The 26,162-nt window shown below is 39.9% G+C and overlaps 2 protein-coding genes across 3 annotated transcripts; one reads left to right on the top strand and one right to left on the bottom strand.

Moving 5' to 3' along the window:
• The first annotated feature begins 3,715 nt into the window (after positions 1 to 3,715).
• On the top strand, positions 3,716 to 17,300 carry nkpd1 (NTPase, KAP family P-loop domain containing 1). 2 transcript variants are annotated; one of them, XM_040011651.1, is made up of 6 exons: positions 3,716 to 4,508; positions 6,424 to 6,487; positions 7,409 to 7,525; positions 8,965 to 9,293; positions 10,693 to 12,150; positions 13,104 to 17,300. In XM_040011651.1, the coding sequence occupies exons 2-6, from the start codon at positions 6,469 to 6,471 to the stop codon at positions 13,389 to 13,391; spliced, it is 2,211 nt and encodes a 736-aa protein (XP_039867585.1). In that variant the 5' UTR covers positions 3,716 to 4,508; positions 6,424 to 6,468; the 3' UTR covers positions 13,392 to 17,300. The 2 variants fall into 2 exon arrangements, with proteins under 2 accessions (XP_039867585.1, XP_039867584.1); XM_040011650.1 differs by lacking the exons at positions 3,716 to 4,508; positions 6,424 to 6,487 and having other exon boundaries at positions 7,054 to 7,525.
• Positions 17,301 to 17,311: 11 nt separating this feature from the next.
• LOC120721373 (LIM and senescent cell antigen-like-containing domain protein 1) lies at positions 17,312 to 25,070 on the bottom strand. The gene is made up of 10 exons (XM_040011652.1): positions 24,870 to 25,070; positions 23,634 to 23,790; positions 23,416 to 23,482; positions 21,785 to 21,905; positions 21,453 to 21,602; positions 21,149 to 21,299; positions 19,622 to 19,714; positions 19,390 to 19,438; positions 19,177 to 19,252; positions 17,312 to 18,450 (listed from the first exon to the last, which is right to left on the bottom strand). Exons 1-10 carry the CDS (start codon positions 25,064 to 25,066, stop codon positions 18,345 to 18,347), a joined length of 1,167 nt encoding a protein of 388 aa, XP_039867586.1. The 5' UTR covers positions 25,067 to 25,070; the 3' UTR covers positions 17,312 to 18,344.
• Between the last annotated feature and the right edge of the window lie 1,092 nt (positions 25,071 to 26,162).

Raw genomic sequence — 26,162 nt, 5'->3', positions numbered from 1 at the left:
CCAGAAGGGCTCTTCAGTGGCAATCTCATTGCTGCCTCTCTTTTTTTCCCTTCTCCTCCTAATATTTGCCACAGAGGTTTCAAAGAAAAAAGTGGATTTTGCGAGTGTGGAGGAGTTTTCATCTGTCTCTGGTGGGATTGTTAAAGCAGACAGTATCTATAGATCTTTTGGGGGTGGGGGGGGTCACAGCATTCAGAAACCTCCATTTGTTCGTGCCATCATCCACTTGGTAAAAAATAAAGGACAATCAATGTGTGTGAATCAGCTTGTGGCAAGAATCTGGACCCCTGCACCTAAGGGTGAAGACCCTATCATCTTTGCTTGCTGCACAGCTCTGCAGAGGGAACGGCGAAGCTTAAGACATCATGCCCAGATTTGGCAGCGCTTACTTTCAGTATATCTGCCTATTTCTCTGTCCTCTCCCTGAGACTTAGCAGCATCTGCAGTGAGACTGATCAATAGATCACACCAACAAGAGGTCTTGAGGCCAATTAGGCTGGGCAAGATGGGCTGGGGCCAAGCTGGTGTCAGGCTGTGTGTCAATACTGAAGCTTGTCTGCCCTTAGGAAGAATGGATAAGGAATAAAGGCAGACACATATTACTCTGCACGTGTGTGTGTGTGTGTGTGTGTGTGTGTGTGTGTGTGTGTGTGTGTGTGTGTGTGTGTGTGTTTATGAGAGACAGAGTGTGTGTCCTGTGCACTGCATTTCCTGATTTACATTAAATGATCATCACCCGAGCAGAGAGAAGTTCTAGCACATTTTAAGCCCTCGACCGCACCCTGTTCTCAGTAAATGCCTTCTTTACTGTCAGGTCTGCTCCTACATACCAAATAGAGCAGAGAGATGAAGGGCCACTGATCAAACATTATTGTCCCGCTTTCTTGCACAATACTTTAGCACCCTCTGTCGGCATGTTCGGTCACAACAGGGTTTAAGGAAAATGAAAAAATTGAAAGAAAAATCTCCCATCACCCGACCTGTTTATGCATCCCAGCTGATGCAAATGATCTTCAGTGTGCAAATTTTCAACAAGCCCCTGTCAGAAAACAACTGTCATCCCCTGAACCCAAACCATTACAATATTAGTTTAATTTCCCCTCGACTTTAGCAGAAAATTACTCCAAGTCTTCGCAGTCCTGAGCTATAATTTATCTGTGTCTGATGCCTATCTTTGATTAATCATGAAGGTGAATTCATTAACCTTAATTGCAAAGTTTATGTGGTGAAAGGCCATGGGTGTGGCGGGGGAGGGGGAGGTAATATCCAGTTCATTCAGTATTGATTTGCAAAAGACTTCTAGCCGAGCAATAACTGAGAACTGTCTCTCTGTCACACACACACAGACATATATACATATATACATACAGGGACACACAGCCTAACGATCTATGACAATCAAGTTAATTAAAGTCATTGAACAATCAGGTACTTGGAGTAAAGACAGAATTAGTCACCCTTGAGCCAAGCACTTTAAATCTTAATCAGACATATGCTAATTAAACCTCATTTCAGCAAATAGCCTCAAACTTGGATAGATGCATGTGTGTGATGCTGTTATATGGCCCAACTGTTTGTTTGTTTTTTAAAAGTGGACATATTCACCATGACATCATCAGTTTTTTTATGGACCTGAGTTTTGTAAGTTTCATACTGGGTGGCACGGTGGTGTATCGAGTGTCACAGCAACAAGTTCCTGCTTCAGATCCTCCGCAGTCCAAACGCATGCATGTTAGGTCAGTTGGTTAATCTAAGTTGGCCGTACGTGTGAATGGTTGTCTATCTCTCTGTGTTAGCAGTACAACTGGTGACCTTTCAAAAGCGTGCCCCGCCTCTCGCTCTATGACAGCCGTGATAGGCTGCGACACTACTGCAGCCCTGAAGGGGAGATGGATGGAAGCTCAGGAAGTCATGGTTAGCAGTGTCGACGCACAGCAAGAAGCTTCTGGCTTCAGTCCTGGTAAGAGTAGCAACTTTCAGGCTAAAAAGTGAAGCCGACAGAGGGAAGTACCAAAAACCACAATTGGCTCCAAAAGGGAGTCTGTCTCCATAGAAACCCAAATTAGCTTTGCATCATTAAAAAGCATGTTTGTGGGTGCTGGTTTAGCCCACAGGTTGGGCAGTTGAGGTCCAATTGAGACCCGATGTCCTTTGCTGTGTGTCTTCTCCCTCTTTCTTTCTCTTTCTCCACTTCCTGTCTTTTAAATAAAGGCATTTACAGCATTGTTTTGGTCTCTAGAGACACTTGGGATCAGGGGATTGGCCACTTTGACTGACAGGTGTCCTAACACAGGCAGATCAGTTTCTACTAATTTATGATTCTGTATATAAGTAATTAAAGTATGAAAGTATATGCTAAAAAATGTAGCACACACTGAATGAGTAAGATTATGATCCAGCACCACCACACATTTCCTATAATCCTATAATTCCTATAATTTATAATCTTTATAATCTTTATAATCTCTTCTGCTACTTGCACATTCTTTACTGTAAATTCCTAAGTTAATTTGTAAATTTTGTAGTAAACTGTAAATTGTAAATATTGTAAAACTTTTCTTCTGTCATTTAATGGTCAGGCATTGTACAGCTACAAGCATTTCACCCCCATGTCATACTGTGTATGGTTGTGTGTGTGTGACAAATAAAATTTGAATTTGAATTATATTTTTTTCAGAAAAAGACCATTTGGCATAAGGAGTACTTTGCTGTAGTTACCTTTGGTGAAGTTAGGCTACTTAACCAGGATTATGACTTTTACTTCAGGAAAGGGTCTAAATATTTATGTCGCCACTTTACTTTACTGTATTTCTTTCGGATTCAAAATTTGAATTTCCTCTGTGCACACCGCCCTGCTCCACTTAAAAACTCTTGGAGACAGCCTTCCTCTCACAGTCCAAAGAACTGCATGTTAGGTTAATTAGTGATTCTGAATTGCCCATAGGTGTAGGCTGCGAGACTGTGTAGCTGTCTTTCTATCTGTGATCTTGACCTTTCTGGGGGTATATACCCCACCTCTCACCCTACAATGGCTGGGAGAGGAGTTCACAGTTTTGGAATGAGAGTGTGTTGGAGCCCGCTGAGATCCTAATGGGTATCGCTCTTTAAAGAGCTTCTGCAAAGATGACTTTTTCCAACCCTGGCAGCAGCCTGTGGAGATGAAAAATAAAGCCCAAAGCTTAAGTGCAAAAAAAACTGCAATTCTTCTAATAACCACTTGGGATTGGCTCCCAATGTGAGTCAGTTCACACGGACTCTTTATAGCAGAAATAAACATGTTTATTGCTGATACAAAAAGAGGTTTTGATCTCGCCTTCAAAACAACTCCACAGGTGGTAATTTGTGTGTGTTTTCCTTTTTATATTTTATTTATTTATTTATTTTAAAACTCATTTGATATATATATATATATATATATATATATATATATATATATATATACATATAGAGTCATTATATTTTAACATTATATTTTAAAGTCTGTCCATTGCCCAAGTGCCCATTAAACTTCATATAATGAGCAACAGAATGTAAAATTGACTTTTCTGATCTCCTTCTCCGCTCCAATGAATAACAGGCCTATAGACTTGCAAACTTCTATAGCCATTTGTATGTTACTGAAGATAAAGAGAGACTTAAAGATAAATCTTTTCATTCCAATCTTCTGTCTTTTTATATGCTTTAAATGCAATATCAGAAATGAATTCTGAAAGCAGCCACCTTGACACGACTTACTGCCCAGTTCTTTTGCTGTAGTTTGTTGAAGGACTTGTAACACAAGGTATACTGCGACACCAGATGGTATGAAGAGGCCAATGCAAAAAATTAAAATAAAATAAAGAAATAAAAAATAAAGAAATATGCCAAGGGAAATTAAGCTTCTAGCTTGTTTTTCAAAGCTTGACTAACCAGTTATGTCACAACAAATCCTACTCCAGGCAAAAAGCTTTGGTGTTGCTGTTTTGGCATCGCAACTGCTTTGCATGTCAGTTCAGGCTGGGCAGAGCAATCCAGTCATTCTCAACCTGAGGGACTCTATACCAGGAATTCAGCTCATGAATCATGCACACCCAAGGCTCCAGCATAAAATCACTCATTTTTTCCATTTTTTTTCCACGAGACGAAAAAGTTGGACAGTTAATGCCAGGAGCAATTGCAAAAATAGGGATATTTTCTACCTTGTAATGCTTTCAGGAACTACCCACTTCACTCACATTCTGTGAATAGATAGGAGATTGGGAGCATGAGTTAGGTGCAAAGTAAAGAAGAATGGAAGAAATGCACACCTTAATTTCTCAGAAATAATTTCATCTTGCTTGTGACCTCATTTCCTGGAAACTGCCTAGCCTACAGAGACGGCCTCTCATTACCAGGTTCTTTTTTCTAATCTTATTAGGGTTGTAAAGTTTTACAGCACAGAGGTCTTAGTGACATACAGTTCACCACAACTAAGTTGTTGCTGGCAGTCTTCTTCTGTTTTACTCCAGACCACTTAAAACAAAGAACAGGTAAGCTTGTTTGATTAGTACCACACTTGTAGCCAAGAATAATATACCATTCATTCTTTTATGGAAGCTTTTAGGGCTGCAGTTTACATACTCTGATCGTACAATGAAAGTTAAACATTACTTCAACGCAAAACAAAGTCAGTACTGCCATTCTGTTTTCCACAGTCGGTCTAATTCTGTTAGACGTGTGCAGACAAGAGCACAAGCTGAAAATATGTTGTTGGCAGGGAAAGCAACAACATAATAGCAATGATAATTAATGACTCAGGTAAGCTGCTGACATTCCTGTGGACGTAAAAGAGAATGGCCTGAGGTCTCGTGTAAGTGCGTTACGTTAGTGTCATTATCCTTTAAATGCCTTTCGACCAACACTTAGAAAAGAAGAAAAGATTCCCTGAATTGCTGTATTGCAGCTCAGATCCTTTAATTGAATTAAATTGAATTGTGTGACTGATATTTGCATTGAGAGCAGTTGAACCAAACTGGCCAGGGAGTGCAGGTGCATCTTACAAGATTATATGTAGTAAATATAAAATTATGTGGTATCAAAGGGAACTGTGAGTTTATTTTTATTAGTTTATATTTATGGTTGGGCGGGGTCAATTTTCAGAAACTTTTAGTGAATAGTGTTGCAGATGTTCTTCAACAAGAACCCTCGAGGAAAGACGTGGAGGACGGAGACCGTTTCAACTTCAAGTCCTTCTCATAAATTATCAAAGAGAAAAGCAATGCAAGGATTTTCTATCAGTGTCTTAATAATGATTTATAACTAATCTGTGCAGTCATAGCAAATAAATACTTTTGAAGCTCTGAAGAGGATCTGAAGTGAAGCAATGACGATGTGATTCAAGCGCACACTTCCTGCTTTAATTCCAGAAAATGAACTTTTTTTTACCCCTCAGCTGTAAAAAACTGATGGGGTATTGATGTCGCCCTGCCATGGAACTGGACGGGGGGCAGGTGGAGGGCGGCATGGACACCCAAGTTTGTGAATATGATAACTCGAGAATGAGGCATTGTAGGATTTTCAAAATAATACCATAGGTGCATCTATAGTATAAATCAGACGTCAAGTGTTCTGAAAATCTTGCAAACAAAATCGAGGATGATGTCACCTTGGATTTTTAAATTGATATCGTACATCCATGTAATAGGACGCTGAGGGGGAATCCCGACAGCCATCAGAATTTTTTTTAAACTGCAGCCATTTTAATGAGCTCAGTAGGCAACGCCATTTTACTGCATTTGGAGATGACTCAAACACATGGTGTAATTCAAGTGGTCTGAGAGGGAACTAGACTAGTGCACTTTTTCTTGGCTCTGTTTCCAGCCTTTGTAAAGTAAACACTGGCTAATTTTTAACCTGAAAGAAGGACGTGCCCATGGCGCCGGTTTGGCTCAGTGGGTGAGCAGGCGACCATATGCTGTATGGCCGCAAAGCAGTAGGCCAGGGTTTGACTCCAACCTGCAGACCTTTGCTGCATGTCTTTCACTCTCTCTCCGCTTCTATCTACACTGTCTCTATCCAATAAGGGCTTAAAGTCCCAAAAATAACATCTTAAAAAAAGAAGGAGGACACGCCTGTGCTCATTTACTAGTGAAGGATGGGCAGGGGTCTATTTTGGGGCATTTCGTTGTCATGCAGTTTTTGATTGGTTAATTGTTTTTCTGTTTGTTTTGTTTCTGATTTTTTTCCCCCAAATTTCTTAAAGCTGAATTTTCACACTTTACGTCGCATCTTGTTCACTTGTATTGAGGCACAATGGCAAAACATGAGCTGTTTTCCAATATATTTAAGGACCTGACCGTACATCTCTCCAAAAAAATGCCACAGTGGATAAGGGCCACATTGTTCATGGGGCAGCAGAAAGAAACCCCGCTGCACTGAGATCTCTGCTGTTTCTGTTCTTCACAGGCTGAACGAATAGTCTGTGAAAGCTGGTCTCACCAAACAATCATCATGAAGAACACAACAGAAGGTGATTTATTCTTTAATAATAACATATTTGAAGCTCCACCCCCTCAGCAGGGGTTCATTTTCAGTTTCACTTTACAAATGAGACATCCTCTTCGTGCATTTTTATTAATGCAGCGATTTACCACGGGCTAAGTGCCTCCATCCTCAGTTCTTTCCCTCTGCCCAGCTCATATAAAGGCCCTCTGGGCTTTTTTTTTTTTTTATGGGATATTTAATTTATTTTTTCCATTTATTTTTGTTGTTGTCGATGGTGTTGTTTTGTATTTGTGTTTGGTTTAATGTGCATACATGGCATTGAATCTGTTTGATATGAACAACTGTTTCAGTGTTTCTGCACTTTGCTTTATAGGTAATTCTCTCCATTGTAATTGCAAATAGTTTATTATTCATTTAATTACATTGCATTGGGAGCTCATAGTTTTACTGGTTAATAATGTCATCATTATTGTTTTCACCTAGACCACAGACTCCTAAGTTCCCTTTTCCTATCCGTAGCTTATCTCGGCATCTTTTCTTGACCAACAATCCATTCTTGTGTTTTACTAAGTTAGTAATTAAATATATTTTCTATTAGAGAAAGGTACAGTTACTTTATGTGCATGCCTTCCTCCAGTCAAATTAACTTGAAATGGTTGGTTTGTTCCTAGATTTGTCATATTAAAAATTACACTGGTTGATAGCAGCCTGTCCACTGCTGCTCAATTTTTCCTTCCCATTTTCTGAAATTCACTTCCGACTGGAGAACTTGTTTCCCCGGTTTCAGTTTGACTTTGCACTGATGTTCTGCAGTATGTCAAACAGTTTAGCAGCTTTGGATTACTTGGTAGGAATTGTGGGGACTCTCTGAATAAGACTTTACGTTTAAAATGCATGAGGATGTAAAATAAGAAAACCATGATGCTATTTCTTTTTAATTTTTTAGATGACATATATGCATACGCACTGTCCAAGACACTTACAAAAGTCTCATCACCTTTAACTGTGGGACTCTACGCTTCATGTGAGAATCGAATCGACATGATCCTCAAACAAATGCAAGGTAGGTTTGTCTGGCCCAGCCTATCAGGCGCTAACGACAGGATGCTTATTTTGAAGACAAACACGACTAAATTCTCCGTATTTTGCATGTAAATACAGTTTTGAATCTGTTTCTTTATCGCAGTGCCAACAGATGGCTGTGAACATGATTGCAGTGTGTAGAACTATAGCATGGTGACTATAAAAACTGCAGCTTTCGCAATAACGCTGTGGTGGATAACAATATAACATTTGCTAAACGTGATGTTTTGTTTTTGTAATGAGTCAAAAAATAGAGCTCTTGCTTCCTCATATATGAACTGACTATAGGCAATCTTTTCCTCACTTTACAGACTGACTGAGCTTTTTTACCACACTTAAGCTGTTGTTGTAAAAGAGATGACATGACATCAAACATTCCACAAATGAGGACATAATCCTGTTGAGTATAGTTTGTATATGCAGGCATTTCAACATGTAAACAAATAACACGAGCAGACTTAATGAAGCAGGTTTATTAGAGCAGCATTTTTTAAAACTTAGGTGTTTTAAGGATTTGATACTAACATAAAATACTCGTAGAATAATGAAGCTTCAAAATGTTGCAGACAGATGATATACAGTGTTATTCATTAACTCTGTATATGATGGATTATTGTGTATATTATATTTTCTTGTAATAACCAGTAGACCAGTAGACATGTGTTTTGTGGACTTGGAGTAGGCATTCGACAGTGTCCCTCGGAGTGTCCTGTGAGAGGTGCTTCCGGAGTATGGGGTGTCTGGCCCATTGCTACAGGCCATTTGATCCATATACAACCATTGCAAGAGCTTGGTCCGCATAGCCAGCAATAAGTCGGACTCGTTCCCAGCGGGTGGTGGATTCTGCCAGGGCTGCCCTTTGTCACAGATTCTGTTCGTAATTTTTATGGACAGAATTTTTAGGCATAGCCAAGTGGTGGGAGGCTTTCACTTGGGTGGTCTCAGAATTTCCTCTCTGCTTTTTGCAGATGATGTGATTCTGTTGGCTTCATCAGGTGATGGCCTCCAGATCGCTCTGGAATGGTTTGCAGCCGAGTGTGAACCTAATAAGACTTGTCCTTGTCAAATTAAAACAATGCTGAACCTTGAGCACCACTTATTAAAAGATTTAAGTGACTGTATATATACAGAGCCTGTATGCATACTTGTGTGGATCAGAGAAAATCTTAAATAAATTCAAACTTGTGCACCCAGTTTTTGTTTTTAAAATCATTAAAGATGAATGCTGTGCTTGTTCCACCCTGGAAAAATAACAGTTCAGAGAAACTATTAAAAGCCTTAAATTACCATGACATTCAACTCTGTGACCACAACTCTGTGCCAAATAACCATATTTCTGCCTTTATTAATATTATTCTTAAATGTAACTCAACCATCAGATACCTGTGTCAGTATTCTATTTGTTTTGTGTATTTTCAGTATACATGAATTCAGAGGCTTCAAGGATTGAGCAGGAATATGCAAAAGGATCCAGGCCTCGTTCGGTTAAGCCTTCATTTACCGGCTTTTTTGCACTTATTGGACGACTGCTCTTCTACAGGCCAATCTGGACAAAGGAGAACCAGCAGGAACGAAACGTCAGATTCATTTATGTGCATTTCAGTGCTTGGCATTTTGCCGGTAGTGACCTGCTTTGGGCCGGTATAGCTATACGGCTGGTTGAGGCCATGCAAATGAACTTTGGAAAATTACAACTTTTACTCTACCGTGTAGCTCAACATGATGAAGAAGAGGAAGTCAAGAACAAGGTTTGTCTCAATAGAGCTACATTTTAGTTTAATTGTTAAGAGCGGCAGATTATTTACAAAATGCTAACATCAACCTGCTAACATGGTCCTACTGACAATTAGATCCGATACAGATACCAATATTTGGTGATTTAAAAATTTGATATTCCTATATATTGGCCAATATTTTTTTTCATTCAGAAACACAAAATATAGATTTCGCTAATATAATAACATAATGTGTAGCTATTTTTTTACATACACTCCACCCGACTCTGCTCATACTATCTGCTTAGTACAATGTCTCCCAACCACTGTATGTGCCACAACAAATGATCAGGTGTGCCTTTATCTGGTTCCACCTGATTAGTACTCTAAGTGACCGCCGTGAGTAACGGGCAAAGCAATTACATTCTCTTCCACTAGAGGGCAGTACAACTTCCTGCTCTAATTAAATGGGTTGTCAACTGCCAGTAAAACAGAAGAAGACGAAGAAGAAATTACATAATAGTCATGCTGTGAGTGAGACAATGCAGTGTGCAATAGCAATAGATAAGTATTTGAAAAGAGAAAATAGACAATCTGACCTGGGTCCAGGAGAAAATTCTGACCCAAATTAAGGCCCTAGCATGAGTGGTGGTCAGTAGAAAGCAAAAATGGTATACGGCAGGAAAACCAAGCCAATTCGTGCCGTGTGATTTTTCTAATGTGAAATATGTGGCGTGGCTCCAAAAGGTTGGGAAACACTGGCTTAGTGTATCTGTGGCATTCCAAAATGTGTTGTCAAGTTCCAGAGTGCCCTCTACTGGGCAAACTATGCAATGTCAACACTCACAACATTAGTGGAGGGTGCTTCGCGCATCCTTTTTACTTTTTTTAATGTAGCTTTTTCAACCATTATAAATCTCGATAATGACAAACATGCCAATAAAATCCGCTTGACAATAATTCTGGAGGTTTATAACAACAATCTTTTTTATTCTGATGTTATAAAGATCATGTTCAACATAGTCATATCTTAGTTAAGCCTGTTAACTATAAACCAGACTTTTCTATGCTGTCTGTTTTTAACACTGGTAGAAAGAATTCCCAAGAAAAAATGTTAACCAGAAGGTGTGTTGGTTTTTGAGACCAGGTAACTAGTTCTGTAAACTGTCGAGTCTCATGAAAGTAATCACAAAAAATGTTTTGACCTGATCCATAGAGGCATTTAAATATCTTTACCAAATTCCATCAATCTAGCCAGTAGTTCTGGAGATATTACCCAGAACCAAAATATAAGACCTCATAGTACAGAAAATGTAAGAACATGAACCTCATTTGGCAACTCTGAATCCATGTTTAAAAGCATGATAATAATGTATTTATATATGTATGCTTTTCTCTATTTTGCTTTGTTTTTGTTTTAAAAAAAACTCAGATTGTGGAGGATGGTCCTAACCACTGGAGTTCCAAGAAGATTTGCTGCTGCCCACTGTGGCTTTTTCTCCTTTCCCTTCTGGTGGTACCACTTATCATCCTGATTATCCTGTTAACGGTTGGCTTTCCCAAATTTGGACTGAAACCAGATGAGGAGGTGGATGACAGCAATGGCCAGGTGGGTGTGCTGGAAGGCCTGGCAATTGCCACATTAGGGGTCCCTGCAGTGAGCATACTGAAGTTTATCATTCTGATGGGGAAGAACTTCATCTTCAGCCAGACACTGAACATTAAGAGAGGGATGGACAATGAGCGGCTCAGTGGTCAGTTGGGCTTCATGAACGAAGTCAGGATGGAAATGTGGTGTTTGTCCCGGTTCATCCAGTTTATGGAAGTGTTCGAGAGGAGAAGGATCCGAATCGTGCTGAATATCACTAATCTGGACCGCTGCTCTCCTAAGAAAATTGTTGCAGTCCTGGATGCTATGAACATTTTGCTTTCAGATGAAGAGAGCCCATTTATTTCCATTCTTGCTGTAAATCCGGAAGTCCTTGTAGAGAAAGTGAACTTTGCTGATGGATGCTTGAGCAAAGAGGACAAAGCATATGCATTGCTGAACAGCATAGTGACTTTGCCCTTCACAGTCCCACCACTGTCCAATGATTCAAAGCGCAGTTTACTTTACAGACTTAGTAGCAAGTCAAAAATTCAAGAGGATTCTCCCACGGTTGAAGTCAAACACAGAGAAATTACTTATTCCTACGATTCCTCCAATTCGTCTCTAGAGAAGGTTACATCTGAAGCAAAGGAGATGTACCCTCTGATCAATACAAAAGCAGCAATGCTGGATATAAAAGATGAACTAGATAACTTAATCAGAAGCATCCTAAGCAGCAATGACAGGAATCTAAGCAAGTACATGCTAGATGATGTCATGTCAATGAGAAGAGTGATCAACTCTATTCGAGTAACTGTGATAATCATGAAAGCCTTAAACCTAGAGCTTCCTCAACCAGAATACATTGCAGCATGGGTGATCCTAGCCAATCACTGGCCCTGCCGACTCAGCTGGATCCTCCAGTGTGTGGAAGATGCTCAACAAAGGGCAGATATTGATGGTGAGGCTGGGCCCAGCGATTATGATTCAAAGACCTTATGGCAAGTCTTCAGTGTGTCCCAAGCAGAGCTGTATGTAATGAGTGGACAGATTGAGGACTTCCTGGAGCAGGATGGAGATGCTGAGCTGTTCGAAAATCTTCTCAAAGTAGATTTCCAGTTCAAAGTAAAAGACTTGAAGACATTTGAAGCAGCAACAGTGAACCTAGATCATTCAATTAAGAATGAGCTGGCTCACATCAGAGGGACATCCAGGCTGAAAGATTCTGGTTGGATGAGGAACCTAGCTCCACTGCCAATCACAAAGATCATCAATATGAACACCGAGGATGTATGTAAAGAGGTAAGAAATTCCTTAAAAGCTATGTTCTGTAAGATTTCAGTCTTGGCTGACCTCTCGTGACATCTTGAGCAGCTGATTTTCAGTAATACATAAGAAAACACACCTGTTCAGACAACTGGTTCAATGCTTTATCACCTCAGGGCATCACATGAAGCCATTCTGTTAGATTATCTGCATCCTAGCATCCATCTGTGACGAGTTTAGAGTGACAGACCCATCTTTCCATGCCAAAGGACATCTTGTGCAAATCCATGAGATGCCAGCAACTTCCCCAAAATGGCAGTATTAGATGGCCTGGGACTGGGACGGTGTTCTGGTTCCTATATAGTCCAGTCAAACTTGTGGTTTGATAATAATGAAGAATCAGTCAGTAAATACCCCTTTTCTTTTTTTTTAATCAAGTCATATATAACCTCAGTTTTTCACATGGTGCGCCACTGGGCTAGGGTAAAAGGAGTTTTACCTGAAAGATTAGAGTTGTATTCCTGCCTGCAGCTCTTCCCCTAATAGCTCACTTTATTGTACCATTACTCAGATGCTGTATAAAAAAAAAAGCACAGTAAATAAACATTTTGCAGAAGCATTTCTAATGAAGGCTTGCTTTTACCACTTTGTGATAAATACACTGAAAATCCTGACTGCAGCACGCAGTATTTTCATTAGAAAGAACTTTATAAGGCACAGATATGATGTAGAGAGAATGAACAGCAATGACACTGGTGTGATAAAATTACCAACTGTAATGAGTATTTAATTGCATGCACCATTTACTATCCTTCCTGCTTAGGTTGACTGTAAACATTTAACATTGCTATATAGAGGGAAATGCTAAAACGTAGGCTAATTACGCTGAAGGGCTTTTGCTGAAAACAAGCAGTGTGGTGTTATAAATCAATTAAATTATTTCAGGAAGGATAATATTGCTCAGTTTCACATTTTCTTTTTTTTCCTAGCTGGAGAGGATGCGATACCCCAGTAAGTACATCGACATTGTGAAAAACAATGACCTCAATGGGTCAGCGCTGGTCTTCGGCGATGTGGAAGACCTTAAAGACCTCCTACAAATGACTTTTGGTGAATGGGCAACATTCAGACTGCACTTCTTGGGGTTTCCATCACATCTGCGACCACAGTACAAAAACATGGCAACAATACCTTCTCACTCTAAGAACCAGTTATCGAAATTCCACCCTCAGGTTTCTCATCATTATCTGTCTAATCCCAATCTGGTTAACATGTAACATGGAGTCAATCTGTCTCCAGGAATTTTTTTTGTGCACATATAATTCTAACATGTTTATACTGCTGAATTAATTAAAAAGCCAGAAAGGGCTTTCAAATCTATATGCTATGTGAAGCTAGCTAGCAGGTAATTAGCAGGTTATAGCATAAAGGCTAAACATTTGTTTGTCACAGAACTAATAAAACCCACAAATGACTTTTTCATATTCCCAATTTTGCATAGATCAAACAAGCAGTATGCCTCGTGTTTATTAGTTACTTTGAGAGCCTTACTTTTTTTTTTTAGCAGAGCTAGCTGTTTTCCCTTAGTTGCTCCTGGTCTGTTTCCTGTGCCAGCTTAATCACCTTTCTGGCTCCAGCGCCTTATTCTTTGCACCCAGACATGGGTTTGCTATAGATTCTGGCCAGAAAGAAGATAAGTGTTTCCCCAAATGACAAACAAGCCCTTTATGTCCCCATTATCTTATCTGATTGCTTCTGATTTTATTGATGAACTCTGCTTTGTTTAGAGGTTAGATTATTTACTACAGTTTGTCAGGAAATCATCTGTAAACCAGTTAACTCTCCCCCACAGTCCTCTTCTTGAGCAGGCTATTTGTGGCTTTTCCATTACAGTAAGCTGAACAGTACCACTGTGTTTAACATCTCAATCTGAGTTAATGGCCGTGTCACTCAACGCTGTGACTTCTAAACTCCTCTTCAGTTCTCTGCGAGATCTCATTTGCTCTCTCCTCAAACATGTTCGACCTGTTCTCCACAGTGCTCTCGTGGGATTTTAACTCTTCACGCCCTGTACTTTCACCTGCTGCTCGGTGCCGGGCTGAGCCATTAATCTTTAATCACAATGAATTGCCTTCCGTTCGGTTGTGCTTTATTTGTAATGAGTAGTCTATCTGAGCTGGATAGTTTGAGTGTATCACTTTATCCTAAACTTTTTGTTAAATACATACAGTTCATTAGGTTTAGGACGAAGTAGCTTATGGAAACCAACCACTGACTTGTAGCTCAGACACAATAGATTAAAAACAGCAACAAGGAAAAGTCAGTGGTTTGGGTCGTTGGGCTCTTTCTTTTCTTTTTTTGCTTTTGATGACCAATAGCAAGTAGCTGCTGCAACCAGAGGCTCAGTGTTGCAACATGCTCAACCTGTGGAGGACTGCATTTGTCCACAAGGCGATTGCACAAGTCACCTGATGGGAAGCAACCTGTCTCCAATCAATGACTGACTCAGATTGAATGCAATCACTCTCAAACAGACTGGTTGAGGTTTACAAATAATTGTTATATAAATGCAGAGAGATTGCCAACACATTCATCATCAGCTGATGAGCACAAGTCATCTGCATTGGATCTTTTTGCAATAAGGGATTTAACTCAGCTGCTTGCCAACTGGTTGTATTCTAGTTATGGCCCTGTATAAAAAATAGGTTGTCATTTTGCAGTTAAATTGCTGTCTATGAGCAACTACGTCACTGTTTGTGGATGAAATTATATTTCTATTTACAAGGATCTGGTTGGACTCTGAATAGAAGAAGTGAATGTGCCTTTCTGTGTATGCAGACGGCAACAGAACTGCAATTTTCTCCCATTTATCACAGATTGCATGCATGTATTTGCCAACTTGACAGCAATCAGTCACAAACTGATGCAGACTGAGAGTAAACTGACTTGATGCACCAAAGTCACTCTGAGGACAGCGACTGACTGCAAGTGGTCAAAGCAATGATTTCAAAGACAAGATCGGAAAGTCATTGCACACCATCACAATAATCCCAGTCGTGCTAAAGTGTGACTGTAGCATTACAACAATCATACAACAGTCAGGTGTGAATATATCATCCTAGCTTGTTTACACCTTATAAAATTATAAGTAATGTATGAGTTAACATTCATGAAAGACTTCATTTCAGTCTAAAGCAACCACACTGCGGTTATTCAGGCATGCCTTATTCCATAATAAGGACCACATTTGTTAAATAGTAATTGAGCAGTCTGTTAAACATGAATTCTTTTTTGTAAATTCCTTGTCAGACCTTACCTAGAAATTAAACTATTTAATTTAGTGTAACCGAAATTAATAATTACGCTCGTAATGTCAATTTGAGGAAGATGACTTGAGCAAAGCTAACTGTAGTGTTGCCTAGATACCATTTCAATGTCATCTGCTCCAGTGTCAGGTGGCAAATGTAAAAGTAACATAATGAAAGCTGTGAAGAGATTTAACTAATCATTATCCTGTATTTATATACCTTATTGTAACGTAAGTTAAACCTTTACATATTTGTATTGTTACTATCTTGTTGGATTGCCCTTTTTATTGTGTATTATAACATTTATTCTATACATGGAAATCTGTGAATGTTGAAAATGATCTGTTTAAAGTGCCTATGCCACAAGTTTTAGAAACTTATGCTATTTTATAAACTGAATATCAGAAATGTTAAGAGAGGACTGGTTGGACTTCTTTTCTTTTTTTTCTTACCAAAGGATGAATCCTATTGCTGTTGGTGAACCCCATCAACTCTGGCACCACCAGAGGGTTTTTGCTTTGACATCTAAAATTATATTCCATGTCCCACAGGAACTGCCACCAGACTTCAGAGCATTTCTAGTCCCAGGGCAATGTATTCAAATGATTTTTCTAATTCTATTGCTTTTCATTCATTGTCACATTCAGGTTCACTTTGGTGGTGTAAGAAACATCTCAAATGTTATTGGATCATTTGAAGGTTTGTGATATTAACGTCAACATCAGGATGAATACTCACGGAGGTCTCGCGGTGAATTTTACATGTATTGCGATCATTACAAGAACATTTAATACTGTAGAATAACTTAATCAGTGACAAAATATTTGTGAATGGGAGTAACATTGGTCTTCATCCCAATTTCATTGTAACTTGTGATTTACTCTTATACTCAGCTCATCTACTAATCAAAGTTTGATGCTGTTTTGCGCTTGTTAGTTTGTTTATGTCACGTCCTGTCCGGGAGCTTTGCAATCAGAATTGCAAACTGAATGCATGGTGGTGCCAAACACATTTAGACAGTTGGATTTTAATTTTACACCGTCTGAAAAAACATGAACATGTTTGGCGTACATACACTCACCTGTCCATATTGACATGATAGCATAACGCTGTGGATGCAGATTTTTTGGCTGCACATCCATGATGTTAATCTCCTGTTTCACCACATCCTAAACCTGCTCTATTGATGAGATCTGGTGACTGTAGAGTACATATAACATTTTCATTTTCAAGACACCAGTCTGATGTGATTTGAGCTTTGCGACAGGGTGTGTCGTCCTGCTGGAAGCAGCCATCAGATGGGCGCACTGTGGTCATAAAGGGACCGACATGGCCAGCAACAGTATTCAGGTAGACAGTGGCATTTAAGGGCTGTGAAGTTGGTACTGAGGGGCCCAAAGTGTGCAAACAGAATATTACACAACAGGACACCACCACCAGCAGACTGCAACTTTGATACGAGCATTTTGATCCATGGTTTCTTTTCTTTCGTTTTTTTTTTTTTTCCCCCACTTCTAACCCTACCCAGACCAATCTGGCACCAACAACCATGCCATGTTCAGTGTCACATAAATCACCTTTCTTCCCCATTCTGATGATCAGTTTGATAACCAGCAGGTCCTCTGATCATGTCTACATGCCTAAATGCTTTGACTTGTTGTCATGTGATTGGCCCATAACTTGAGGGGGTAGGGACAAATAAGTAAATACCTCTGCCTACTCCTTTTCAAACAAATAATGGAATGATATTTTGTAATGATTGTGAAGGCACATGTTTGAAATGTTTGAAATAAAAATGAACTGAACATTAGATATTTGTGTTAATTATCAGCTGAACAGGTGTGCCTAAAAAGTGGACAGCGAGTGTTTTTGAAATAAAAGTCATGATAATGTATTCAGAAATGCTTTATTGATCATTCATCCTGATGGTAAACACTGAATACATGCTGCCGTAAACTGTAAACTTTTTTTTTTTCCCCAAAGTATTTCATCATTCGAACAAATGCAGTTTGTTGTGTGGCACTTAATTTTTCTAAAAAAGATTTGCTGGTGCCAGCAAAATGCTGACACGGCAAAATATTTTAAACAAAGCAGGTTAAATATTCAGCTGAAGGGTCATTTCATCTGAAATCCTTTGAAGAGTTTTTCACAGAAGACGCAAAATGTTAATTTGTCTATAGAAAAAATATATCTGATGAACATTTACCGTACGAACAACCTTACACAGCCACACACAATGAAGGCATAGAGAGCATGCTGACAACACTTTAAAAGATAAGGCTCGGATTCTGTAGTAGCAGCACCCTCTGCTGTTCCCATTTCTCCCAAAGGCCCAGTTTTAGTCATGTAATAATTCTCTGAATAGCCTGCCGGGCTGGTACAGAGGTGGTGCCAGAAACTATACAGCTGTTTGTCCCAATGCAGTTTCATTAACACATAATGATGAAAATTGCTACTAGCTCCCAAAAATAACAGCTCATTTAAGATTTTGTTTTCCCCCCCAAAAAGAGGCACTGTTACAATACTCTGAGGAACACAATGGTCCCCTTCTAATGACTCACACTCGTTAAAACAAATATAGGAAAGCATAGCACCACATTATAGTCATATTACATGTTCAAATATTAAAGGCACAAGTGTAAAGATCAAATTTTGTTCCTTGTATTTTTCTACCTTACAAGAAAATGATCACTTTGGCTAATTTAGGAATGTATTTAAAAAAAAGAAAAGAAAAAAAAAGAAAAAGCTAAAAAGCACATTAATGAAGCACATTTATGTAACGACCACAATGGTTTAAGTTTCTAATATTTATGTACCGATTAAATGCCAGGCTCTTGTGTTGTTAAGCAGTAGTTCCCCTGGATATTTTACCACCACATACATCACAGACAAAAACGTCCAGGTTGTTTGGCCTGAAGCAGCTCATTTGGACTCTGCCAGCTTCTTGAGCCTTTTCTTGAGCTCCAGAGGAAACTTCTCATAGCACTTTTTACAAACAGGCTTCATGTCAAACTCAACAAACTTGTTCCTGCAAAGAGAAAGGATTAAAAATAAATAAATATATAAAATCACTGCTGACCAGATACAACAAAACATCTGAACCTTGCTTTTTTTCCCCCCTTTTACAAACCCATCGGCTGTAGTGAAAATAAGCAGCAGTTAATACAGAATAAGTACTGCAGTCCTACTAAAGCATCAGCTGAACCAAACTCATGCGTAAACATGTACGCTTTAGAGGTTTTGCACAAACACCACTCACACAAAATAACCGGCTTTGCAAAATAAATAAGAAATAATAACATGCCACACTGTCGGGGGGGGGGGGGCCACGACAACGAGCACAGCACAAATAAAAGTAGCAAGTAAGAGATTGCACCAACCAATCGATGGAGTGGTGAGTTGTAAAGAATAAGATTTCTACTGACAGACAGCAGACTTTTTCTTGCGCTCTTTGGCATCGCGCTCACGTCGGGCCAGGCGGCGTTTCAGCTCCTCAGGCATGCGGTCATAGCAGTGCCTGCACACTGGCCTCAGGTCAATTTCAACAAACTTATCTCTGAGTTACCACAGACGCAGCAAGTGAAGCATGTAAGAGAAGAAATTGGAAGAGAAGGAAAAGAGCCAAAAGAGGGAAGAGTTGTCGGAGGAGAAGTGAATAATACGCGCGGACAAGTGTTAGGACTCGATGCAGAGGTGTTGGAGAAAACTGAGGACGGCTACAATCAGCTGGCTGTAAATGAGCACTTCAACTTACTTGAGAGTGAGTTTGGTGTTGCAGGTGGAGCATGAGAAACAGCTGACACACCAGGCCTTGTTGAGAGCGGACACAACTGGAGGGATAAAGACGTAAAATATAATAAAAAATGTGGACAAATCTTAAACATGGAGCTCCTCTATCTTCAAGCAGCACTTCTTAAAAAATAAAAAACACTGCACTGATTACAAGCTTTATCACCCTGATACTCACCATCGCCTTCAATCACACGGTTGCAGTGATAACACACATCACCGAAGAGCTTGATAACAGAGAAACAAGGAGATTAGGCGTTTATCCAGCAAACACAAATTCTTTTATGTGCTGCTGGAGTAAGAGGTTAGCGCTGCTGTTTGGGGGGGGTTTTCTTGGTTTTTTTTAGACTTCACTGTCGTGTTCTCCAAAGCCAATATTGTACTTGCAGAGCTGTGTTTTTCTTTCTTACCTGGTTATAATGAGTCTCGCAGTATGCCAGCCCTTTTCTCTCATAATGGCGATGACCGAGGAAAGGCTTTTCACACTTGGCACACACAAAATGCTGCAAACAAGAGCAAATACTGCTGAGGGTTAAGGAGACCTCTTAAAAAATAAAAAACCCAGAAAGCATGCCGACTTCTCTAACGGTCAGAAACATGAATATTACATGAGCAGAGTACGGATATGTTTACTACCATATACAGAGACCACAGGAGAAATGGTTACTGGAAGAGCGCTACCGCTATTTTACGCCGTTTGTTTTTAAGATGCGGTTATCTCTCACTGTTGTGGAGAAACTGCCGGTGGTGTGCACGGAGTGTTTTTAAAATGCTTCTACTTTCCTGGCACTTGCCAGCTAAACTCCTGAAGTGGGTAGAATCTAAATTAATTTTGGCTAATTACCATCTTTAGCATTAAATTGAGTGCTGTACGCCGTTGATAGCTTTTTGAACAGTACAAAGCTCAGCAGTCTCCATACAGATAAACACACAATTCGATCTGCCGCGCTCTGCCTCCGGAGAAATAAGCTTTTTAAAAGCGCTCACATCTCCCAAATTAGCTCACTTACAGCATTTTGGTTCCAAATTGGATATTTAATTAACTTAATTTTCTTATGCATAAGTAAGAGTAACTAAATATGAGAGTCGTTATAGATTTTTATTATGCTTTTGAGGAAAGACTGTTTTGCACATGAACTTAACAGCTACAGCATTAAAAACACCTCGAAAACATCTTTGAATGACTCTGGTCATGGACGCCTGACCTCTGGATCGGACTTCTCCCTTACGCTTGACTAGACTGGGATCTGAGGAGTTTGGATAATAGGGGAAGACTTTATTCGTTCCTGATCCGTTTGTGATGTATGGCACAGGATACCATCGTGCTGGACAGAATGCAGCTGTTCAGCAATGCTGTTGTGTTGGAAAACCTTGCCAGAAGCAAAGGTTTTCCAACAATGCTTGTAATGAGATGATTGATGTTATTCACTACAGCTGTCAGTGGTTTTAATGCGGTGGCTGAGCAGTGTATTGCGAGCAAAGAGAAGGCGGCCAGCATGACGTCAGACACTATTATGAACTTATCATTAGTCTTTGAGACATTCCTGTATTCTGACTTGTGATGTTAATTTTATAGAAGCACTTGTGACACTCACATAAGTTCTGCCTGAATTACTTTAATATGATTTTTTTCATATAATAAGCAGTTAGGAAGATGGATGGATGGATGAATGGTTTTGTCATTACTTTGTGTTTAATGGCCTCTTTTGTAAAGCTCCTACTCTGCAAGGAGGGAAAAAAAAAAAATCATCTATCACCATTTCTTTTAAATAAATATCAAATCAGGCTCACATTAACACGATTCCTGCAGCAAACTCCTAAAATCTTTGGCTTTTCTTTCAAGGAGCAAGCTGCTTAATCAAAGCCATGTTACCCCTGATTTCTTTTGCATGACTGTAACTTTGTGTACATAAACAGGCCCGTTCTCGTTCACGAACCTCCACATGCCACTGCTTGCCCATGGCATTGACAACACGCCCCTCGATAGGTCTCCTGCAGGCACCGCAGATGGGTACACCCATCTTATCGTGGCAGGGCAAACAGTAGAGCTCTCCTTTCAGCTCCCTGGCATCTGCTGTCAGCTCCCTCCTGTGCAAAGGGAAACAATGAAATGCATGATGAGCTGCCGAACACAGGCTGAACACACTAATGAAGACGGTCTTTCTATGAACCTTGAATGTATTCTGAAGCGTGTGGGCGGTTTTCTGCACTAAAACCCTGGTGCGGAGTGAGAAGACTGACCCGCAGTTGGTGCAGTTGAAGTGGTCCGGGTGATAGGGGTCGTTCTGAAAGATCAGTGGCTGCTCTTCGATGATGGCATGGCACTTCTGGCAGATGTACTTGCCCAGGCCTCTGGCTTTTTCGCGGTTATGACACGGCCGGCACAGGTGCCTGAGGTAAATGGGGAAGGGATGTGAAGAGAGATCGCTGCAGCCTCAATAACTGTTTTGACACCCTCCATCATAGCTGTTTTGTTAGGATGCAAAAGCAATCGAGTCAGCAGCTTGACGTGTGTAACCACCTGTTTTACAGGCTGTCACTGTCTTATGACTGTAATCAGATGGGACGCTTACCTGCCAGCATTCTTGACAAAGCCCACATCTGCAAGCACAGCCTGGCAAATGTCACAGCAGAAGCAGTCGGGGTGCCAACTATAGTTCATGGCCTTGATGACACGACCAATGATGAACTCTCCTGAGGGAAACCATATGTGAGAGATCAGCCTGAATCAATCCTAAGATTGACTTTCAATATTTGTTGGGCCTAGATGTTATTTTACATGATGTTGTTTTTGGTTGGTGTACAGGAACACAATTATACAGTTTTGCAACAACACACTACAATATTTTCTATATTGTTCTCTTAGTGACACTTAAAATAAGACTACTGTTAAATGCCTTTTAATTTTCTGCATAATTAAATTAACGAAGACTGTGTTTCCCATGACATGGATGAGAAGCACTTGAGTTAAGCTTATGGGATACATCCAAGATGCACTAAAAGGCATCTTGGATGACCTAAATACAAGCGGGAAGCTCTAAATAAAAGTATAAATAGCCCTAAAGCCCAATGTGGACACACTGGGATCTGATCTAAACAAGGACCAATACAGAAAGTGAGGCACAGTAAACAGTGAACGCTTTAGGAGACGCTACACATCATGTGAAAGGTCTGTTGCATGAAATCTGAGCAGAAAATTATCCACAGGGGTCGTTATGTGCAAAAAAAAAAAAAAAAAAAAAAAAAAAAAAAAAAGTGCAGCATGAGCACATCAGTGACAGCAATAAATGAATGAATGCTTAATTAACCACACAGACAGTTTATTTGAGAAAAGCTAAACAACAGTAGGGTTTCCACCAGTGCACTGCGAGCCTAAGAGACACGTCAAGACACGGGGGATTTTATTTATTCCCCACTTCCAACATGAAGATGAATATGTATATACTCCTGCAGGAGGGCACCGTTTACATAGAGATGAATGATTTAGCCTGAATTGAATAATACACTTCTGTGCAAGGATATCAGTTGAAAAGACAGAACAGTTTTCTTATAGTTTTTTTTTTTTTTTTTCTTTTGTGTGACAACAGATAATGCGGACTGCATTCCAGTAACACCCTTAAGCGAACTTAACAGCTGAAGCTATTCTCACATACCCTGGAGGGATGGCTCAACTTAGGCCTGGCAAGGCAATAGGCTTGTAACACACTGGTGGAAACCCTACAACTATCAGGAAATAAAAATGAGCCATGCAAATGTTATAACGCAATAACATTTGAGCTTCAGGAGTCCAGCTGACATTAATCCGCTTGTTTGCACTAACTACTGTGGGCTGAATCATTCATTCCTGTGTGAAAAAAGGTTAACAGTTATATGGTGCTCTCCCGCTAGTTGAGCCTATTTTACTTCCCCATGGTCTCTCGCTCTTCTCCCATCAGCAGTAAATGAAGTAGCAGTTTGTGCCACACCAGTATTAGTGTTAGCCACCAAGCCAGAAACAATGAATTAAAATCCGCACAGAGTACCAAAAAGCCAAAACAAACCACTCCTACTGTTGTTGCACTGAGTGCAAATGTTTTTTTTGTTTGTATGTTTTTGATTGATTGATTGATTGATTGATTGATTGACTTTCACCATGATTTAGTCCAGTTGTCACCACAGAACACAAGTCTAATAAAATACCAACTTGAAGCCATGTAACACTCACCACACTGGTGACAACAGGGAGCAAAGAGCATCTGGAAGTCATGTTCACAATATTTCCTCCCTTCAAACTGTAGACAAATAATAATTTAAAGGAAAAAAAGTCGTTATATAAAGAAAAGAAAAGGGGACAAATATTTCCACACATGTTTATGAGCTATACACACTGAGCTTTGTACTGATGTAGTGTAAAATGAGCAGTGACTACTAGAGGATGTCTACCTCGTAGAACAGCCCCTCTGGAAACTGCTGGAAACACTGGGCACACACGAAGCACTGCTCATGGTAAAGCTCTCCATTACTGTTGACAATCTTCTCAGTCGGAGCGAAGCCGCTCTTGCATCGCTCACAGGCTGCACTGGCCAGGGCATTAGCAATGCTGTTGCACGAAACAATAACACATACATTAGGTCTGCAACATCCTCTGACATGCAGGGCTGACAAATAACTGCAGTGCAAGTTTAGACTAGTGTTTATCATTTCTCACATAACTCCTATATCATCTCCTGAACTTCCTTCATGCAGCTGTCACCATGGAGAACGGAAATAATATTTGAACCCACTAACACTATTACTCACTGCAAAGTCATCACCTAATTTGGTAACAGCACAGAACAGTCAGGGGTTTCTCTGGCTGCAACTTCCCAAACACACAACCACTCTACATAGATATGTATATCTAATTACTGATACATGTGACAACTAAATTATCTCACAATTTCTAACATTATCCTTTACAGTACTATTTACATGTAAATAACTAAAATGAGTCACTTATCTATGCACTATATCTGCTGCCATATCAATCAAAGACATGTCTAGATATATATGGTTGTTTGTATACCCTCCTGTTGTTATACATTTCTATTTTATAGTTGTTGTTTGTTTGTTTTACTGTTTTAGGAAAAAGCTATTTTTAGCCTTTTGGTCAATAGTTCTACAATTTCAAATAAATAAGCTTAACAATTTTCCTAATTATTACAGTATTACAACTTTCTGACATTAATCCAGGGCACATGAGATACATTTATTTATTTTGTAAATACCAATAAAGTGCTATGAATGATTGAATGATAAAAAAAAATTATGTGAGTTTTGAAAAAGGAGCTATACAAATAGCGAATACAACTAACTTAGCATGCTAGCCGTTGGCACCGTGTAGCATAGAAAAAACTAAGCTAAGTATGTGTAATGAAATCCACAAACTCCGCAAAGTAATCTCTACACTTTGTTTGCCTTGTACCAAAATGTGGGGTGTGGTGATAATTATACTTGTGTTGCGATAATTATACTGTTTTGAAAAGCGTCCTATCTACTATAGAGAAGCGATGAGCTAACTTCTCCCCAGAGGTTGGCTACGCTGGCAAGCTGTTAGTGTTAGCCTGCTGGCTTCCAAAGCTAACGGGCTATTTAACCTCTACGCGAGTTTATGTTTACGCTACACACACAAAAACGTACCTGCCAGGCATTCCAGCCACACCCAACATCCTTGAGAGTACAGCACCTTGAAAGAAAACTGTTATAAAGCTAACGTGCTCGATCGTTTCCCCAAGTAAAGCAACTTCAGAGAGCTCTGCTGCCCCTCCCAGCTGAGGGGGACTATCCGGCGGCAGTGACTCCGTCCTCCCACGGTGGGAGTGACCGGAGAGCAGCATCCGCCTAACCTCGACTGAGTTTATAGAGACACGATGTATTAAGTTACTGCAGAGCTCCGTGCATGCTCCTCATATATGGGTACATAAAACCATATTTAGAAAATAAATGTTCATTTAGGATTAAAAATACAGAGGGTGTTGTTAAATTACTTTCTTGAAGTGTGTGGTTTAATAATTAATACAAGAAACTAATTTAGTAAAATGAATTTCACTTGCAAAATGAATTCACAAAAGAACAGGACACTGAAGCTACAGTTCGCATGGGCTCATCAAAAGATTCTATAGCAGATTCCCTGGTCTGATTTATCTCAGTTTCTGCTGCAAAATTCAGTAATTGTGTAAAAAAAAATTGTGTAAAAAAGAAAAAAAAGCATAGATCCATGGCACTTTGGATCAATGGTTCTGGCTTATTTTGGTGTTGGTGTCAAGAATATTTTCCTGGTGTACTTTAAACTCTTTAGTTGGATTATTGCTGGCCATGCCCATCAATTCATGACCACAGTGTACACATGAGTTCACTCATTGTCATTGTCACAGCTGCCAAAATCGCAATTCCAATTTAGAATTAAGATGTTAGCGCAGCTGTTAGCGCAGTTAGCTCATAAACGTGTTGACCGTCTAGCCCCATGCACGGGGTGATCAGGGGTAGCTCGTTAACGGAGATTTGCCGTGTTGTGGCGTTAACGTCATTTCAACGAGATTAACGCTGACAGTACTAGTGGGAACACAACGAATATGACTGCACATTTATGCCGACATCATCCTAGTGCAAAGACAAGTGGAAGCAGACAAAAACAACAAGCATGCATGCTACAAACTTTACCCGAGTCATTTAGACAGCCGTTAGCACATGATTCTCCTTATGGGGACCTGATATGTTTAATATTGTGGCGAGCTCAGACAAGGAGGAGGCTTCCCGTGAGCTAGCCAAGGAGCACAGCCGTTTATTGACATCTGCAGAAGAACACTGCCACTAGCTAACTGCTCAGTGCCGCAACCGCACAGCAACAACAACAACAACACACAGGGCGCCCTCTGACCCCGGAAGGACACACCGTCGCAGCGAGAGGGCGTCACCCGTCACTATGGCAACATA

The sequence above is a fragment of the Simochromis diagramma genome, unplaced genomic scaffold, assembly GCF_900408965.1.
Source record: "Simochromis diagramma unplaced genomic scaffold, fSimDia1.1 OVJJ01000603.1, whole genome shotgun sequence".
Lineage (NCBI taxonomy): Eukaryota > Metazoa > Chordata > Actinopteri > Cichliformes > Cichlidae > Simochromis > Simochromis diagramma.
The sequence above is the reverse complement of the archived record's forward strand: the minus strand, read 5'-3'. Positions and strand labels throughout refer to the sequence as shown.

What these genes read in the sequence shown, in the direction of transcription:
- nkpd1 (XM_040011650.1), top strand. Translation starts at nt 7,381, where the DNA reads ATGATGCTATTTCTTTTTAATTTTTTAGATGACATATATGCATACGCA. An exon ending in AAGAGGAAGTCAAGAACAAG is followed by an intron (nt 9,294 to 10,692) that starts GTTTGTCTCAAT and finishes AAAAAAACTCAG; the next exon opens with ATTGTGGAGGATGGTCCTAA. An exon ending in CCGAGGATGTATGTAAAGAG is followed by an intron (nt 12,151 to 13,103) that starts GTAAGAAATTCC and finishes TTTTTTTCCTAG; the next exon opens with CTGGAGAGGATGCGATACCC.
- LOC120721373 (XM_040011652.1), bottom strand. Translation starts at nt 25,066, where the DNA reads ATGCTGCTCTCCGGTCACTCCCACCGTGGGAGGACGGAGTCACTGCCG. An exon ending in TTTGTCAAGAATGCTGGCAG is followed by an intron (nt 21,603 to 21,784) that starts GTAAGCGTCCCA and finishes CATTTACCTCAG; the next exon opens with GCACCTGTGCCGGCCGTGTC. An exon ending in TTCAACTGCACCAACTGCGG is followed by an intron (nt 21,300 to 21,452) that starts GTCAGTCTTCTC and finishes CCCTTTGCACAG; the next exon opens with GAGGGAGCTGACAGCAGATG.